The sequence below is a fragment of the Rhinoderma darwinii genome, chromosome 6, assembly GCF_050947455.1.
Source record: "Rhinoderma darwinii isolate aRhiDar2 chromosome 6, aRhiDar2.hap1, whole genome shotgun sequence".
Taxonomy (NCBI): Eukaryota; Metazoa; Chordata; class Amphibia; order Anura; family Rhinodermatidae; genus Rhinoderma; species Rhinoderma darwinii.
This window is the reverse complement of record NC_134692.1, coordinates 24789611-24809482: the sequence shown is the minus strand read 5'-3', so window position 1 is coordinate 24809482 and position 19872 is coordinate 24789611. Positions and strand designations below refer to the sequence as shown.

Here is a 19872-nt window from a genome sequence, read left to right as displayed (position 1 = left end):
CAGGGCACTTCTTACAACTCTCTGCTGTGTATTACATACTGATGTGTACATGATATTACTATTGTATTCATGGAGCCTGCTAGGTGCATTTTCATTTCTTTGCTGTCAACTCAGTACAAAATGCATGTACACCCAGCATGTTACAGTAGTTCTAAGATGGCCATAGGGTGTTAAAGGGGTTCTTCTCTTTAGTCAATCCCTACTTGTTAGGAGGGCCCCTTGACAATAAAGTTGATCACAAAGTGTCCCCCAGCAAACAGATGTAATCTGTGGGGAAACCCGGCATTAAGTGTTCAATTTCCCTGCAGCGCCACCCTAGGGAAAATTAAGCATTACACAGTGCCCTTTCATATCAATGGGTTGTCTGTGTAACGCAGTGCAGGACAGGTCCTCCAAAGCAAAAGACTCTTTTTGTAACCGCTCTCTACTCTGGTGAAGGGATGAGGATCCTGAACAGAGGACTTCCACCCCTTTATTAACTCATAATTCCCTAATAAATTGTATGAAAATGGGTTTTCTAGACTGGACAACCCCTGGTGAGGTTTTTCCACCAGATAGGATATGCCAGAAAAAGTCTTGCTGGGACCACCACCAAAGCCTAGAGAGTGTTATACGAAGATTTGCAACACAGGCCGTTTCAAATACATGTTGCAATTCCGAAGAGTGATGTGTTGCGGAAAAAACAACCTAAAGCTTGCCGTACATAGCAGTTTTTAGACGTCTAAAAAAAAACAATTCAGACTATTTTTTGCTGACTTTTACACTCGTTTGTGTCACGAACACGACAGACGCCGACCGAAGACCGAGATCTGTAGAAAAATTTGTGGTCGGGTGCAATCTTGTAAAGTCTTTCATGCCAAACGACAGATCTGCATCCCATCAATGGAAGGACACACAAAAGGGATCAGGGCAGAGATCGATCGAATCGTCGTTTTAACTTATGGCGTTGTTATCCAAAACTACGACTGTCACAGACCGACCATGAATGTCAAGACAATCAGAAAACATTGATCCTTATGGCAGGAAAGCACCTCAATATGAAAAACTGTAAATGCTCCTCTAACCTGTTGCCTCCTGTTCTGCTCCCGCGCTGGTGATGAATAGGAACTGATGTAGATAGGAGATGCTTTGCTGGACCCTGGAAGAATAAAATGGTTTAGTTCCACAATTTCTATTCTCTCCAGTAGAAGATTCTGCAAATCGACACCGACATATTACAAGCCAATCTGTTTGCACGGCATTTAATGTAAACAGGAAGAGATCTCTGCTCAGACATCAGGAACCAGCAGCGACGTGGACAATTTACCTGTCACCACATAGAAGAAATGCAGCAAATGGATGTTCTCCCCTCCCGAGCATTACTCTCCCAGACAAAGGCGCTTCACAATCTCCGGGAGTTTCTGAACGCTTTTCTTCGACAGATTTAGACTATTTTGTAAATTACAGCCATTTGTGAAAGACGTCCGGAGGATGCAAGATCCTTTACGTACACCCTGAAGGGCTGACAGTACAGGAATGTGTAGTATAACATGAACGGAAATGCCAGCTGACGATGCTTTACATGGGGTGAATATTTTTGATGTTTTTCTTTAGGTTGATCCATTGGGGGGGCACAAATTTTTATACTTTTTATTTTTTATTTCTTGGCTACACTGAGCGGTGATGCCCACATAAGGCTAGGGTTACGGGCAGACTTTTGCTCCAGAACTCCTGGTGGTTATGACGTTACATGTTTCAACTTACATACATTTCATGTTATGTGACTTTTTTTTGGCATTGGAGATCATGCTTAACACCTGGCAAAAGGAAGTAATGGAACCGATGGCACACAACCTATGGCTCTTGCACACGGCAACGCCGTGTTCACGGACTGATCGGTGCATAAACTGCAATAGGTCAGGTCTCTATGAGCAGTGGAGAATGCCCAACGGAGGTACAATAGAGACTGAATTGACTGCGTTACATGTATTGGAGCCAGGCAACTTCCCCTCTTTGCCATGTTTCAGACAGTTCTGTGCAAATTTGACCCAGTCATCATGATGCCCTCCTCTACGCTGCTAAATTGTCTATGCATTTAATCACATCCCAAGTGCAACTCAATGTATTCTTATGGGATCTGCTATCTAGGAGCGCAGGCTACAGCAGCACATGGCACAAGTCCTATTCACCACCTAATATAATTATTTCTAAGCAGGTATTTAGAATTGACTTCTGGTCCTGGAAGCATGATGCCTGGGAGTTAAAGTTTATGTACACCAAAAATGTTTTTTGTTTTTTTTAAATAAAAATGTGTATTAGTGTGTTTGGTGCAACTTTCTAATAACTTTTTATTAAAAATATTTTTTACTTTTTGATACACAGCTGCTTTGTATCTTCTATACAGAGCAGCTGTATCTAGCTCTGACAGCACTGACTGGTTCAGTGACAGCGGGTCCTGCGTATCTCTTAGGCTGGGTTCACACGACCACATTAACGTCCGTATTGGACGGACGTATTTCGGCCGGAAGTCCCGGACTGAACACACTGCAGGGAGCCGGGCTCCTAGCATCCTAGTTATGTACGACGCTAGGAGTCCCTGCCTCGCTGCAGGACAACTGTCCCGTACTGTAATCATGTTTTCAGTACTGGACAGGAGTTCCACGGAGAGGCAGGGACTCCTAGCATCGTACATATGTATAATGCTAGGAGCCCGGCTCCCTGCACTGAGTTCGGTCCGGGACTTCGGCCAAAATACGTCCGTCCATTACGGACGTTAATGTGGTCGTGTGAACCCAGCCTTACACACAAGTTTGAGCGGTTACCAATCACATCTAAGTTCATAACTTAGATGTGATCGATATCAGGTGGATCCTGCTTGTAGGAGACACGCAGGACCCGCTGTCACTGAACCCATCAGTGCTGTCAGAGCTAGATACAGCTGCTCTGTATACAAGATACAAAGCAGCTGTATCACAAAAAGTAAATTTTTTAAATAAAAATTAGAAAGTTGCAACAATCACACGAATACATATTTTTATTTAAAAAAAAAAAGTTTTCAAAAAGTGTACATAGCATTTAATATTTTCACCTGAAAGCAGCCATCACTAGCTGGTGACCCTGAACTCGGCCTGACAATATATGCGCTATTAAAAATTGATTCTGCACCGCAAGTTAATCGCAGAGACACCTCTGCTTTTCCCGGGGGGTCATTCTATTTAATTAAATTCTGGAATCTAAGCTTTGGTGGGAAGCGGGAAGGGCAGAAACATCAGAGACAGCTGCACTACTTCAGTACAATCTGACAACTGTCACAACCAATTACTTATGAGAGGCGTAATAAATTGCATTCAATCCCTGCTTTATTCCCACAGTGTTTATGGTAAACGGCATCAGCAACCTCATTACACTGGACGACTTTGAGCCGCAGTCCATTATTATGCCCAGATAAACTCTGTTACTCAACGCACAATATTAGGCTGTAAGCTCTGTGGGTTACTTGTGTAATATAATTTCAGAGTAGAAGGTAATTTTTTCAGAGCATGTCATTTTGTTTTAAGGAAAAGAGCGAAATGCGAATGGTGAACATTTTATTAGTACCTGTTTTGGGTGGAGATAGTTTTTAAAGTGCCCCTTTCAGCTACAGACAGTAATGGTGGCTTTCTTATGGGCATAACTTGTATTGATTAGAATGTGGCCAGTCATTATATAAGCAAATAGTGACGGTGTTAAGGCCTAAAGTTATCGGCCACCTTCATAAATATAAACAGGTTCAAAATTCCACGCAGGTTAATTTCTTTATATATCTTTATAGTGGTCAGAGCTCTGTTTTTCCAGATACAAAACTCCAAAACCACTGCATAGACACAAATTTAAAACAGAACATAGCTACCTGAAGTCGCCACTAGAGGGAGCTTACTGCATATTGTAACAGAATGCAGCTTCCTCCCTCTAGTGGTGGCTGAAGGTAACCAGCATATTCTCTTTTAACTCTGGCTATGCAGTGAATTTGGAGCTCCGTATCAGAAAAACAGAGCTCTGGCCGCTATCAAGGTATAGTAAGAAATTGATCAGAACAGAATTTTGGACCTAAAAAACAATAGAGTTAAAGGGTGGAGATTAACTTTAAGGTACACAATACCTCAAACCTCAATAAATCATAAGTATATGAAAAGGAAGATGTTTTCTTGCCACTGGCACTGCTTAACCCACAGGCAAAATGCAAAATAAATTTCTCAGACTTGACAGCACGGTTGTTGAAGACGCTTTAAACATCTTATCTCTGCTTGTCTTCATCATCAGGAACTCAACAAGGAGCCAGAAGTGCACAAGGCTTATTAATAAAACATGATAAAAAAAAGAAAGGTTACACCTAAAACAATGGCAACTAATCAGGTACCAGACTTGCAGTGATACTGAAGTGGCTTCTGGGGGCTACAGAACATCATCGCCTAATGCAGCATTTATTACAGGAGCTCCAGCGAGCGAGAGAATCACAGCAGACATATAACCATGACTAATAGGTGGCCGGAATCCATCTTTCATGTTGATTTTCACTATATTAGAATTTTAAGATCAGATAGAAATGCTGAGCCAAGCACGAGATGTGTAAGGAAGCTGCTTACCACTATACATATCCTTGTGAATTAAGGATTCCCCCTGGTTGTTGTAGTATTGCATAGAGGTCTGTGTTCTCTCATAACCAGAGTGCGGCTCCCGGATTCCTAACAGTGCTGGTGAAGATGACGTGCTGCCCACTGTCCCAAGAAAAAAAAGAAAAAAATCAATGAAACATATAATGAACTATTACAGCCTCTCCTCTTGTAACAGGAAACAGTAATAGGAATGTCCACTGCTGGAACTAAAATGAGCAGAAAAGACTCTAGGATGACACTGGCTCCTTGTCAGCACCTCCTAACATAACGCAATGAATGTGCAGGTGCTAAACGGCTGAGACGGAAAAAGTACTGCAGCAAATACAACAACATGCAAGGATGGATAGAAAATAGATAGGATATGATAGATCAATAGATAGGATAGATCGATAGGATAGATAGATAGGATAGATAGAGAGGATAGATCGATAGGATAGATAGAGAGGATAGATCGATAGAGAGGATAGATCGAGAGAGAGGATAGATCGATAGAGCGGATAGATCGATAGAGAGGATAGATCGATAGATATGATAGAGCGATAGATATGAGATAAATATGAGATAAAGTGGAGTGCTGCCTATTTTTTGTACTCCACTGCGAAGGATATAGCCTTTAACCTAAGGTTGGAACCCGTATTTATTCTATTTGGTGCTGCTCTTGACTTTCTTTTTTGGATAGATAGATTCTATCTATCTATCTATCTATCTCATATTCTATCTAAGAGCTATAATGAATAATATACATAGGAAGCTAGATAGATACGGTTGTAAGTAGTCACACAGATGTATATGAAACACAGAAATGTTTAGTTTAAGGTAGAACAATTTAAAAAAGCTATAATAGATAATATACATAGGATAGATACTCTTGTAGGTAGTAACACAGATATACATGAGTATGGTAGAACAATTTAAGAGGGCTATAATGGATATCTATCTATCTATCTATCTATCTATCTATCTATCTATCGATTGAGAGAGATGATCGATAGCTATGAGATGGATAAAGGATAGATAGCAAAATGTATTAAATGCATAAATATCTTCACTCTTGCAGGTGGCTGCTGCACTCCTCCAGTATATGATTGTGTGATCTTACTAGGAACATATAAAAATTACGCTAAGAGCTCATCAAATCAATCACATGTGTGTCTTTCAATATTTTCGGAGGTTCTCAGAACTGGAGATATGTAAGATAAAGGGGTTAGACGGTTTTCTTGACTTCCATTGGAGAACAATGGCTGGTAACAGGAAATTAACAGAGAACAGAAGACTGCATGTAACGCACAGTAAATGATGCGAAGATACTATGTAAATATACTACATTAAGTTGAATGATGCTTGGAAGTCTCAATATAATAAAGGACTAACTAATAATGTTGAGTAAAACATATGATGCAACTTTCAGAACTTCACCCCTTCCAAAAAAAAAAAAAAAATACCTTTTCCATGTGACTTTTATCAGTAATTGTACATCACATGAATGTCGTTACATTTAGCTGAACATATAATAGAACAGTATGGGACGAGCTTCCCAGGTAAGAGCGTGCCTGAGGCAGTCAGTGATGATTATAGTAATACATCTTAGCATGTGATTCTCCGGTAGCTGTCAAATTGTCTCCATGCCTGCCAAGAACATTAATGGAAGTGAAGAGACAAAGGCAGCAGGGACTGGAATCAGACGTCTCGTCAAAATCATCCCCCGTTACAAGAGCGGTGCTATCGCCATGTCAGATTCACAGCGCATGAGAAAGGGTACAGCAAGGGTGCAGCGAAGTCAAGTAACTGATAAACTGAAAGGAATTCTCAAGTACCGTGACTAGGTGAGATGGAGAAAGGCGCAGCTATGGTAGTGCTGGGTCAGTACCGGTCATGTGATGACCACACAGGAGCACCTGTATAATCATCACATGACCAGGTGAGAGTTTCAGCATCTGGATGTAAAATAATCAAGGTTCCCATTCAGCGACAGCAAGCAGAGATCTTGAAACCATGAAGAACTGAATCACAATATTTTTGAAAATTGTTTAACGTTTCATTATACAACAAACAAGCGTTATTCCTAAAACGGCGACATCCCGATAAGGAAAATTAAATAATTTGATATTTTTTAGGGCACATTACCAATAACCAGCAGCACCAAACTGGTCTTGTTGGACCATGCATGACAAGCTCTGGCCCATCGCAAACGGCAGACTTCACTGCCATATTGTTAAAGAAAGAGGCCATGCCCACTCTTATTTAGCTTGCCATAGTGAAATGTCACGTCACCACACAAAGCCTCAGACGGATCGTGAATATGAAGCAAGTCCTCCCCCACTTCGCAGGGGGTTTCCAGCGATTTGAAGCCTAAAAGGAAATTATGTGAACCGTCTTGGTACTTTTAAGTGACAAAATAGGGCTCAGCGAGGGGGGGGCGGGGTGGGACACGTAGAGCTCCGTGTAGTGGGAAAACATGGACCCATTAGGTACTCTATCATCACTTCTTATATATACCTTAAGCTGATGGCTGTCCTTGAATGAATCTGTCAAGGACCTATTAAGACTCACACGTTGATACATATAAGATACATAGATCATCACTTACCTGACTGGATCATGGGCGACATTTGCTGATTGGTGGTTAATAGCGATGGGTGGGATTTGAAGCGATCACGTTCTAATGTCGAGACTGGAGTTATAAAATGAGACTGATTCCAACCCTCCTGTAAAGAAATGAAATCCAGGTATTGGTGGTGGAGGCTTTCAATGGCAAACTGGGATATGCATGTAAAAATGCCTGAAAAGAAGTCAAAGCTAATCCATAACGCATAACCTTAAAGAAAAACACGTGAATTTTTCCCGCCACAACCTAAGCCATAGAATAAGGCTCTGTTCACATTACCTTTGTGAACTACATTTGGCATATGCACAGGTAAATCCCCAGGAGCATAGGACGAACATATCCATAGGACCCCATTTCACCTGGCCAAAAGGGTGTCCAAGATACGTATAGAACAGCGTAGTAGAAGAGTAGAGGGATACATAGAAAAATAAGTACTGCACTGTATACTTTTTTTTTTTTTTACTATTGGAGCTTATAAGTGACATATGTCATTGTATATGCCTATAAGGTCGATTTCCTGACGTATACCTCTGATGGAAGGTATGTAATGAGCCTAATTATTTTTTTCCCCCAAAAGTGATCAAATAAAACAGTAACAATGATTTAAAAGAAAACACAAAGTCCCCACCCATTTCGAGGGAAAAAAAAGTAGGGGGAAAAAACTCAATGAAGCAGTATATGTAATCTTTGGTTATTAGTTCGGTGTTCTCCCTTGTACTCTCGTTTATTATTAATCATCTCCAAGTAGTAATCGGGGTGGGGCACTACTGTACCAAATTCTTGTAATTGCCCTTCTAGGTACAAAATGATGCTCTTAGCACAATGAACTTGTCATTTCTGCAACCTACAATGGTCGAGTCATCACCCAACACACGTGCTTTTATACCAAAAACAATTGTAATGTGAAATGTGTCCAATAATGGTTTATTCTGCTCCCAATATCTGAAGAGTTTAGGTCATTTCTAAAATATATGGATCATATCTGCTTCACTATCACCCCATCTAGGACCTTAACCGGTAGGAATGGAGCCTTTTTGGAGTGTAATAGACTATATCATATGTATAGTATATATTGAGACGCACAATAGCAATTATTGCTACAGTGTTCTTATTTTTTCCCACATGCCAACACTAAGTTGTTTACCAGAAGAGAATAATCCTGCGTCTGTTCATCTTATTCTAGAAATCACTGCAGGTAATGGGTCAGGAAACGACAAATGTCAATGTTTTGCCCAAACATTACGAGGCTGCATACCGGGACCTGTGCAGCAGCATGTATGTCACAAGCAGTGAGCAAGCTGCAGCCCACTACAGGGGAGAGCAGAAATGACTGTATAGCCTTACATCACCTACAGAGAGCAGCCTCAGCAAAATACACAGGGCAGCGTGCCGATTTGCAGTGGTCACCCAGTATATTCCTGTATTGTTGCTATGCAACAGCCCAGGTACATTTTTTCTAATATTATTATTTAGAAACCTACAAGAGACTGCAGTGGCTTCAGACACAATGAGACATCATCCTCAATGCAATGGGATGCTGCATGTTATGTATAATTTAGTAATGCAAGCAAGATCAGACAGATTTATTTTTCCGCAGCAGTATATTTAATGACAACGGCCAACCTTGTTGTTCACAGATCTGCATTTTCCATTTTTTTTCCCCATCACTGCTCTTGCGGAATAATAAAACTACGGAATTTAGAAACAAAATTATTGTGTACTCCTCTAACTTCAGAAGTAACATACAAGTATACTCCTACCTTTTTGTAGATGCTGCGGAGGTCTCTATATTGCCATAGCGTATTTAACACCTGTGCAGCAGCTTTCACCACTTTCAATGAAGATCTAAAGAGTAGAAAAAATAATCAGACTATTTGGTGCCTTATAACTTTTTTAAAGATGAAATGACAAATGGTTGCCGACACAGGACGAGAATACTCGTCCTGAGCAGAGGGGAATTGGCGCATCAGGACGAGTATTCTCGTCCTGTGAGACAGCCAGTGTCCGTGCGCCATGATGAGCTGGGCAACAGCTGTAACACACAGCCGCAGCCCTGTTCTAAGGCTGGGTTCACACACACTATTTACGGACGTAATTCGGGCGTTTTAGCCCCGAATTACGTCCGAAAATGCAGCTCAAAAGCGTTGCCAAACATCTGCCCATTCATTTGAATGGGTCTTACGATGTTCTGTGCCAACGGTAATTTTTTTTACGCGTCGCTGTCAAAAGTCGGTGCGTAAAAAAGACGCCCGCGTCAAAGAAGTGCCTGTCACTTCTTCAGACGTAAATGGAGCAGTTTTCCATGGACTCCATGGAAAAACAGCTCCAATTACGTCCGTAATGGACGCAGCGAAAGACGCCTGCACATGCCATTACGGCTGAAATTACGGTGCTGTTTTCGCCTGAAAACAGCTCCGTAATTTCAGTCGTAATGGACGCTGCCGTGTGAACATACCCTAACAGTGGAGAGAAGAGAAACCCCTCTCCACCGTTAACCCCTTGAATGCCGCGATCAAAGCTGATCGCGGCATTGAAAGCTAAAGTGAGAAGGGGGTCTCCCCTTTGATCGCGTCACAGAAAATCCCATATTCCCGGTTAGGGAATACTGAGGTATGCACTAACTACCTGTGTACAAACAGTACACAGGCTAATGTACTGGCATATAGATCTATACCAGTACATTACAGTTAAAAAACGAACATGAAAAATCCCTCTATGGGATTTAAAAAAAAAAAATAAAATAATAAAAAGTGACGTTAATTTAGAAACTTTTAAAAATATAAGTCCCAAAACATGAAATAATATACGCATATTTGGTATCGCCATGTCCGTAACAACCTGTACAATACATTTCTAATGTTATTTATGATGATCGGTGTAAAAAAAAGAAATAATTTATATAAAAAAAAAATATATATATATGTAAATATACCAAAAAAATCGTACCTACATAAAGCACAAATCGTCCCACAAAAAACCAAGTCTCATACAGCTACGTCGGACAAAAAAAATAAAAAGTTATGAGCGCCAGGATGCAAAGAGGGAAATATAAAAAAAATTGTTTTGTCCTTAAGGCCAAAATTGGCAGTGTCCTTAAAGCGGCTCTGTCACCACATTATAAGTGCCCTATCTCCTATATAAGGAGATCGGCGATATAATGTAGGTGACAGCAGTGGTTTTTATTTAGAAAAACTATCTATTTTTACCACGTTAGGAGCGATTTTAGTTTTATGCGAATTACTTTCTTAATGCCCAACTGGGCGTGTTTTTACTTTAGACCAAGTGGGCGTTCTACAGAGGAGTGTATGACGCTGACCAATCAGTGACCAATCAGCGTCATGCACTTGTCTCCATTCATTTAGTCAGCGCATAGGGATCCTGCTAGATCACTATGTGCTGTCTTATACGGACATATTAACGTTACTGAAGTGTTTAGACAGTGAATACACATTCTTTCCGGCCAGGACGGGATGTCTATTCACAATCCAGACACTTCATTAACATTTCTGTGGTACGTAATCTCGCGAGATCACACTGTAAATGACAGGTTACAGCAAAATTACGCTTTGCTCTGCTGTAAGTACTTATAGAAAACACTGACTGCATTTCACCCCCTCTCCCTCGTCAATTACTCCTACCGGGCCATGCTGGAATCGTAGTGTTTACTTGTATTACCGCAATACATTTTCCCATAGAGATAGATCTAGAAACTTTTAAAGAATCAAGTCTAACTAATTCAGATAACAAAATGAAAAAAGGTGCGTCTAATAGTCTATAAAATATGGTTGGTCCCATGTTGTTTTGTTTGTACACAACCTGATTTACTTCTTCCCAAGAGGTCGGCACATGGATCTAGATTACCCAATACACTACGAGAAATAACTTCACATTATTAGTATACAGAATAGAAGGAAGTGCCATACTCCATATATTGGTGGCATGGCAGGTAACCCATCTTTCAAGAGAAGCACATGAGGGATATTAGTATTATTGATGTGTATTAACTTGGACAAGTTTCGGTAATAGTTATATGTGGGTGACGCCTTGGATGGGTTACAGGAACCAGTGTTACAGGGCAACAACCAGAAGTCTCCAACGAGGTAAATGACCAGGGCACCGCGGTGATCACGTCATCACAATTTATAATTCTATTTCTGACAGTTGTCAAATGGAGATGATTTTGCAAAGGGAAGATGCTATGCACATGAATAGGATACACCATGATTTATAAGAAAAAAATTACGTTTGGATTTCAATTCATAACAGCAATCTAATTTTGAGAACATCATACATTTCTCTTTATCTTCTCGTTCCCGCTGTGAAAGCAAATGGCCAGAGGTTTTTAATGGAGTATGAATTAATGAACAGATGCCTTGCAAAAACTAATGACAATCTCAAGTATTTTTGCAACTTCAAGAGGTAGATTGAGTGCTCTGGATGAGGTGCAGTCAAGGGGCTTCTAGAAAAGGAATAATTAAAAGTAGCAGATTACAGGGTGTTGTGGGAGAGATGACGCCCGACTTATCACTGAATGTAGGCTGTTAAATGCCCATTATACAGAATTTCTTGGATTCAAGGCTGTAGAGTACTTGCCTGTCTCCTTTTCCTTTTGTGATATTCACCAGTTTCTCGATCCCTCCCGTGTCTGCCAGAGACTTCGCATTCTCCATGTTCTTACTGGTGACCTCATGCAAGGCACAGCAGATTGCTGCTATGGTGTCATCTGACAAAATGTTGGGGCCGTTTCCTCCTGGAAGCCGATTTACTAGGTCCCGCATTGCATATTTGCCTAGTATAAACAGGAAATATTTTCATGGCAAGATTCTTTAAGTTTGTGGATTCATGTGTCCTTCAATGAAGCTAGTACAATATTGAATGTAAGTCACTTGCAAAACCACATAACAGTGGGGGACCATGTGTCAAGTATTTTTTTTTACACTTTTTGGTGCAAAAAAACGGCAGAATTTCCAACAAATTTTCAAAAACCATTGAATAAATGTCTTAAAAGTTTAACTGAATAGGTAGTCTGTACTCTAGATCTAGCCTGTCATACACATATGCATTCTATTTTTTAGCACATAGCACTAGTATAATATGACTGTTGATGTTACTGTATATCATTTCAACTGCTTAGCCTTGCCAGATCTAAAAAAACAAACATGCCACATAATATAAGAAACAGTTTTGCTGATACGGAGCTTTAAAATCCCCTGCACGCCTTTACACAGCCATAAAGTTAAATTATAAAATTCTTTCTGCTTGCAGCCACCAGCAGGGGGAGCTCACGAGATAATTGCATACTGTATCATTATTGAGTTCCGTTTCTAAACATAAAGTAGTAAGACCTTTAGCTCCTCCTAGTGGCGGCTGCAAGTAATCAAAATGTTATAATTTAACTATATGGCTAAACAGGGAATTTGGGGATTGGTCTCAAAGTGAAGGTGGGATCTTTTTAGAGAGGAAAAACTAATACAAAATAGTTTCTAAGAGTTGATATTCGTTTAACCAAAAAAATAAAAATTGGAATAATGTGTTTATATGCCATTTCAATTAGGTAAATTATGTATTCTTTAGCCAAAAAATACCAATTATAGCAATAAGCGTTCCATCCTTGCAAATTATATCTGAATGCAAAAGCAGAGCTTAGACCATTGACCCTGTAATGAATAATTAAGACGCTGAACTGACACTGGCCAGGATCGTTAAAAGTAAAACCCAGCCGTATTTGTTAAAAAAGATCCACATACCCGATGGCAGCTCTATAAAAAAATAAAATAAAGTACAAATACAAATTCCTGATTAAACAAAGTTGGGAAAGCAGCGGACTGGAACAACCAATTAATTATATTCTGCTTTTTAGTAGTATTTTCATCTGTGTATATTTCACAAGTTATTCTTCAATATGAGCGATCAGACAAATTGAAATTAGCAGGCGAGAAGAATAAACAATCCATTACATCCATGTGCACCTTCATCTCCTGGGGCCCGCTACATACCAATTAGCTCCTTGTTCCGAACATCTAACGCCATATTCCTCAAAGCTGTGGCTACAGAAGACACCACTCTGTCGTTATCCATCCTCAGCAGCTCCACCAGGATGGGCAGCCCCTTCTCCTTTCGGACTGCTGCTCTAATGTATGCCGCAAACTACAGAGAGAGAGGGCAGCAATTACTTACAGCTCCAGCGGGAAATCCTACAGGTCATCTCTGCTCCACTCTCTTTATTAGAACCAGCAGCTGCTGTCAATTTGGCTTTGGCCCTATTAAATAAATCAGTAAATCTAACTCTACTAAGTAGCCTCCTGAATAACAAGTTTCATGACTTTATTACCTTCCAGTTCCCAGCAGAGAGATTCTGGAGAGATCCGGCAGAACCTTCTAATGTTGCAGGGTTAGAACTTTCGGCTAAGAGAGTCAAATATGGCTTAACTACCGAAGGGTGCCAGAGCATTTCTACCCCTTTTGGGGATTCGGCTAGTCCAGGAATTGGGCCCACACCGTCCCACTGTAAAGATAAGAAAAAATAAAGTCACTCAGAGGTTCTGCAGAATATAGCAAATACGTCAATGGACTCAGTAACAAGCAGTGGCCGGAGACTATTAAGGTGCTTTTACACGCTTCGCTAAATCGTTGTTTTGTCAAGCAACTTTCACGGCTGGTTATGGAAAAATTGAATGACGATTGTGTTTACACGTGGCAATTGCTCGATATTGCGATAAAATTATAATCAGTCACGTGGTACTGAGGCGGGTCACCAAGTCTAGATGGGCGATTAAAAAACCACATCTACAGATCGAAACTAGTCAAAGCACCTATTATGGAAGGGTGTAAAGGGGGTCTTACAGTCAGTCTCCAATATTATAAGAGAGACAAGTCAAGTGGAGTGAGCTCAGACTTTCTACAGTTCTGGATGATGGTAGCACACATTGCAAAAGGGATTATTCATCAGTTACAAGAAAAGAAAAGGTCCAAGAACCAAGGTCAGAACGTTTTCTTTGCCATAATTATATTACTATAATGGTATGTCATGAACTCTCATCACCCGGTGGATGACGTATACGTTAAATGGATAGTATTAGTCTATGGGTTTGGCATCAGTTTAACGCAAACGTCACCCATAGACTAATATGGTATCCGTTTAACGTAACACACTTTTGGCCTCCGTCTGACGAATAGAAATTTCCCAAAGTACACGCTAAACGTAGGGAAAACATTGTGTGAAAGGGGCCCGATTTATACAATTGGTGTTGGCTCCTAGGTCAGTACAGTCCGTCCTGTATCTCTGGACTGTGCACTAATACAGAATCACTGCTGCTTGGCATTTTTCACCCAATGATATTTGATTTGCTTGTTTTATTAGGTGGTTATTAAAGGCTTGTGATTTTGAAATTTAACAGGTTATTTCAGTGAATGTATTTGATGGATTTTTAGGATTCTTTTTAAGTATTTTTTGAGTATAACAAACTAGTAATACTGACTGCACCCACCAGGTCTTCTTGGAGTGGTTTTTTCTTCTTTTTCTTTTTTTTACCCCAACAACTAGAGTCCGAATCCTTGCTGGGGGATTCCTTGCAGAAGTCCTCCATTTCATTAATTCCCAACAATCGAGCTTGAGGCACTTCCAATTCTAGTCGGTAAGATAAGTTTCTCAAGGTGCAGACACAGTTCTCCACTGTCTAGAAGAGAAGGAAAATGAATTGTCAGTGTCTGTCTCTCGGAGAATCACAGGATTCGTGTAATTAGGTCTGCGGCACAGGAGCTGCTGTCAAACACGAAATGTTATGTGGTTTTTAGACTGCAGAATCTTAGAGCGTTAATGACTCCGCGAACAGTTTCACCAATTAACGAAGTAAACTCCAAGCACTGTTATATTGAGCAATACTAAACAGCACATGGTCTTATTAACATATGGACAATTGCTCATTAATAAGATAAAAAATAAAACAAAAATCATAAAAACAAGACTACTAAAAAAAGACAAAACAAAAAAACATCCAAACAGGATTTTTACTGATTGAATTGAAGGAATCATTTTTCCTCTACTAGTTTATGCTGCTTTCATTCTCTTTGTGGTTTTTAATTCTACTAGCTTCAACTCTGCAGGTACTTCACGGATGTAGCGCACTGCATAGACAGCACTTCTCTAAGATAACGAATATATTGTTAGTAATGGAATATCTTCAAGGATCTGAAAATAGCAAGACGGAGGAGGAATTTCAAACGCTCTGCGGCCTCCCTGCTATTCGTCAGCAGGCTGCTGTTTTATGACCTCCAGTACTCTGCACTTTATTTGCCTGGCTGCTGACTGCCATAAATGGTATTGTATGGCTTGTGGATGGATAGAAAAAAACAGCAACCCGATATTGAGCACAATAATATTGTATTGGATTTAGAAATTTACTGTATTGTAGTCAGGCCGGACTGGGCCACCAGAGTTGTAGAGCACCTTCTAGTAGTGGGACTAGATTCAGACACTATAATGGGCACCAAAGACCCTTTCCACAAACAACATAACATATTAGATCTTATTGAGGATACGTTCTGCGTGTGCAATAGCAACAAAGATTACGATGTGATTAAAAGTGGACGTGCACATGTATAGTTGGATGGTGGACCCAAGGAACCCAGTCCAATGCTGATCTAGTCTATTAAAGTGCAAGTTCACTGATCCCATGGTGGATTTGGGTTGGGACATTCTGCCCACGTACATTAGTTCTTTGTTCAGTATATTCGGCAGATACTGCTGCAAATGATGGGGATCTGACAATCTAATGTGTGTGAATCCCAGCAAATCATGCCAGCTCGATGGGTGGGGGGAATAAACTTGGTTTCTTTACTATTACCCTTGTTTCTCGCAAAGCTGTGAGGTCAAGAAGCCGATCATTCCTCCTTCCTTAGTAAGAGAACATGCATGTTGGGCTCAGCTGAACATTCATATCAATGAAGGATCATTGAGAACTACGGACCACACAATATTTTAGCAGCCGTTCCGGGGGAGGGTCTATGATCAGCTGTAGGCTCATTTATAAAGTCAAGTGAAGAGAAAAAAGTGAATGTGCCAACAATGGCAACCAGATACAGTTTTAATTATTTTAGTTGCAAAAAGACAGCTCTGACCGAATAAGTTGGCAATGAGCAAAAACTTCCAATTCTTTAAGAGTTTTTCATAAAAGAATAATGAAAAAAAGATTATAACTCCATTTACAATCTGGTTTATTATGGTCATCCTGTGTACAATACACTAATGTATTACTTATCAAGGGTCCTTTGTGTGCACTTCTCTTACCTCAGCCTATGACAAGGACCTGATACTCCGATGTACCGTTCTCTCTGACTGCATGGTAACAGGTTGATAAGTCTCAAGATCCGTATTTCCATGCAGATTTGTAACATCTGATCACACATTACGGAACAATATACCACTAAAATGTATAGCACATTATGGTGCATTAGGGAGGCAGACTTGTTTAATGGAACCATTAAGTACCCTAGTAGGGTAAAAACATGAAAACTAAGTATATAAAATAAGGCATGGTGCCCAATAAAATGTATCAAGTATTTGCAGTGACTTCATGTACTGCACAAATGATATTCTAAAACCCAAAAAGCAGATTCCAACCTCCACTTTAAGGCCCTGCACCTTTCGGCCTATCTTACCAGCTAAATAAAATGTTCAGCTCGGCCAAAAAAATGGCTGCAATGCACTCTGGATAAGATTATAAGCAAACTATAGTATTGATTAATCTATTGCAGTCACTGTGGTTTGTTTAATGAAGATATTTGGGTCTGTGAATGTACACACACACACATATATATATATGTATATATATATATATATATATATATATATATATATATTAACATTGGCCATATCTAGTGGGTGGCACAGTTGGGGGTCATTTGTTTCCCTACATGATAACGGTTACACTCTGCCTTAATGATGCCAAGTCTGAAAAAGGGCCCTCTCAAGGTAATGTGTATGGCAGGTCATGTGTCTGCTCACACACAGTGCATGTGTTGGTGAGAGATCTATTGTTTATGCACAATTAGCTAAAAGAGTCCAATTATATTTAAAAAAAAAATAGGCAATACGGGTACTTTTACACGTGCTATACTAATGCAATTTTTGAAGCCACATCAAGGAGTAAATTCAAAGTGAGAAGTAGAATCTTTCCTATTTACTTCCCCTCCCTTTATGACTCACACCTGGCATTGGTCTCAAAAACTACATTAAAACAGCACATATGAAAGGTTCATATAGAGGGAATGTTCAGGATACCAACATAAGACAAATGTTTAAATAAGGCTGGGATCACACATCGCAATCAAAATGCAATATCCTATTATGTCTAGAATAATGTTGCACTAAGGGGCAAAATTAAGTCTAGTAAACAATTTCCTAAATTTAAAATCGTTCAGCATATAAACTACTAATTCTGAGTCTTTAAAGCTTTTAATTCCAGGCCACTAAAAAATAAATTAAAAAAAATAAAATAAAAACTCGACTCATCCGGCCCTTCCCTCTCTCAGCCCTTTCAAGGTTTTTCTCTTTTTTTTGTTGCACCATTTGAGGGTGGTTTTCACATGACATACTTCTATACAGGATGGGGCTGACTTCTTCAGCTTTGGTAGGGTACCATACAGATGGTCTAATCTAAAAGCAGCCATAAACGTCAAATGTTATATATAATGGGAAAAAAAAATTAAAAAAAAAGAGGAAAAAAAAAAATTACTACCTGACAAATCTTGCACGACTGTCTGCTGGCCTCTCATTGGTGGCCCCTATATCACCCAGGAATTGCCACGCTAGCCCCCTGGCTAAACTCTTGGGTTAGATAAATGAATGTAGTTAAGAAACACTTAAATCTTACAAGGTGCACCGGGTTTTTGGCGCAGTATATAATTTCTAGTATATTAAGACAATTAAATAGTCACTTTTAAAATAGAGTTGCATGGACACAATGAAGTGTGAATATTGTGTTTACCTAAAATCTGGGCATCTGCGAAAGTATGACACCTCCCGCAGAGCTGACAGTTTTCAGACCACATGAGCGTGCCATAATGGACTCATTGATCAGAGCGCTCGAAGAAAGCAGCAACAGGAGGCATGGATTCAGATTTAACTGTTGTATTACCAGGGACAAGGAAAGCAAACTCCATTCCTGAAATATCTTTTACCACTAAGCTCACAGACAGGAGGAAATTGCCTGTGGCTGAGGTTTTCAGAAAAGCAATTGCTTAATGCATAGTAAACAAGACTGTGTAAAATGTGTTATTACCCCAGGAATAAATATAAAATACCTTGCTGTCAAAATCCGACGTGTTCACGCAGGTTTGAATCACGAAGAGGAGGGAGTCTACCAAGCCTTCACAATATCTCATCTGCTTGCGTGCCTCTTCCCCCGCTGAACTCAGATTTCTGGAGGAACAAAAGCATGATTTAAGAAAATAAGAGCCGTCAATAAAACTACCTTCTGACCGGGGTCAAATACAACATCAGGGAGCCTATGTTAAAATTTCTGTTCTGCAAAATCTATAAGTCAGGATAAAGTTGATACATTAAAATGAGGGCCAGAATAGTCTGCAGGGTTTCTCGCTTCATAAATACTGAGAAACCTAACGGATCCCATCATAGGCTATGGGGTCCCTCAGAGTTTGCCGATCTCTCTTGAAAATGGATCCTGCATAGCCGTCATGGTTATGCCATGACGTTACTGTGAACAGAGCTATACTATTTCGTTCCCTGAAACCCCCGTCAATTATTTATGTTTCTCCAAAAATGGCATGACAACTATTATGGCCGCCATTACTTTTACTACACGGGTTGTGAGAAAGTCTGGACAGTACAGGAAATTACCTCTCACTCCTATATTGATTCATAACTGGGCAGACAACATTTATCAGACACAACACAATAGTACAGTATATAGGTTTATGTAAGTATATATATTTATCTATATACCTATACACATATATACCTGCTATGATGCATACTTATTGGATATCAGCATGCATTTTCAGGTTAAATATATAGACTTAAAGCATCGCTCCGGTCCCAGGACAAAATTATGTGATGGGGTATATGGAGTAATATTACCTGGTGACCTCCAGTTGCCCCCTATGCTGTGGTCTATTGTTTTAGGGTCCCCTCTGTGTTGTCTCAAAATAGCCACAGCGCTTCTTAATCTAAACACTCCCTCTGTTTATGGATTGGACAGAACTGCGCACATGAGCATCTCTGGCCAATCCGAGAACAGTGGGAGTGTCTTAGACTCAGTCTCAGAAGCACTACAGCATAGAGGGGACCCTAAAACTGTGGATCCACAGCAGAGGGGCACAACTGGAGGACACCAGGAAACATTACTCCATAATGATTTTAAAATGTTGACCAAGGGTGGGGTCATTTTTAAGTGTTTGTTAAATACACTTTTAAAACGCGCAAAAAAGAAATAAATACATTAAAAAAAAAGTTATTTACCCACCATATACACCCATAATGTATGTAACAATTTTGTGGATTATACAAATATTGGACCCAACTATTCATTAGACTCTCAATGTGGTCAATCTTCACCTAGCGGCTAGGTAAAGATAAGTAAATAAGTAAGATAGGTAAAAGGAAAACCTTTGGTAATG

At 39.9% G+C, this 19872-nt stretch overlaps 1 protein-coding gene across 1 annotated transcript in view; it reads right to left on the bottom strand.

Moving 5' to 3' along the window:
• The window catches only part of PKP4 (plakophilin 4), a 222781-nt gene that overhangs the window by 2948 nt on the left and 199961 nt on the right, over positions 1 to 19872 (bottom strand). The window contains exons 13-21 of the mRNA XM_075829313.1: positions 18538 to 18655; positions 14724 to 14912; positions 13568 to 13741; positions 13233 to 13383; positions 11830 to 12025; positions 8997 to 9081; positions 7219 to 7336; positions 4602 to 4733; positions 1065 to 1138 (exon numbers count right to left, since the gene is read on the bottom strand). Of these exons, the coding sequence (XP_075685428.1) occupies positions 1065 to 1138; positions 4602 to 4733; positions 7219 to 7336; positions 8997 to 9081; positions 11830 to 12025; positions 13233 to 13383; positions 13568 to 13741; positions 14724 to 14912; positions 18538 to 18655 (1237 nt within the window). The remainder of the gene's footprint in view (positions 1 to 1064; positions 1139 to 4601; positions 4734 to 7218; positions 7337 to 8996; positions 9082 to 11829; positions 12026 to 13232; positions 13384 to 13567; positions 13742 to 14723; positions 14913 to 18537; positions 18656 to 19872) is intronic.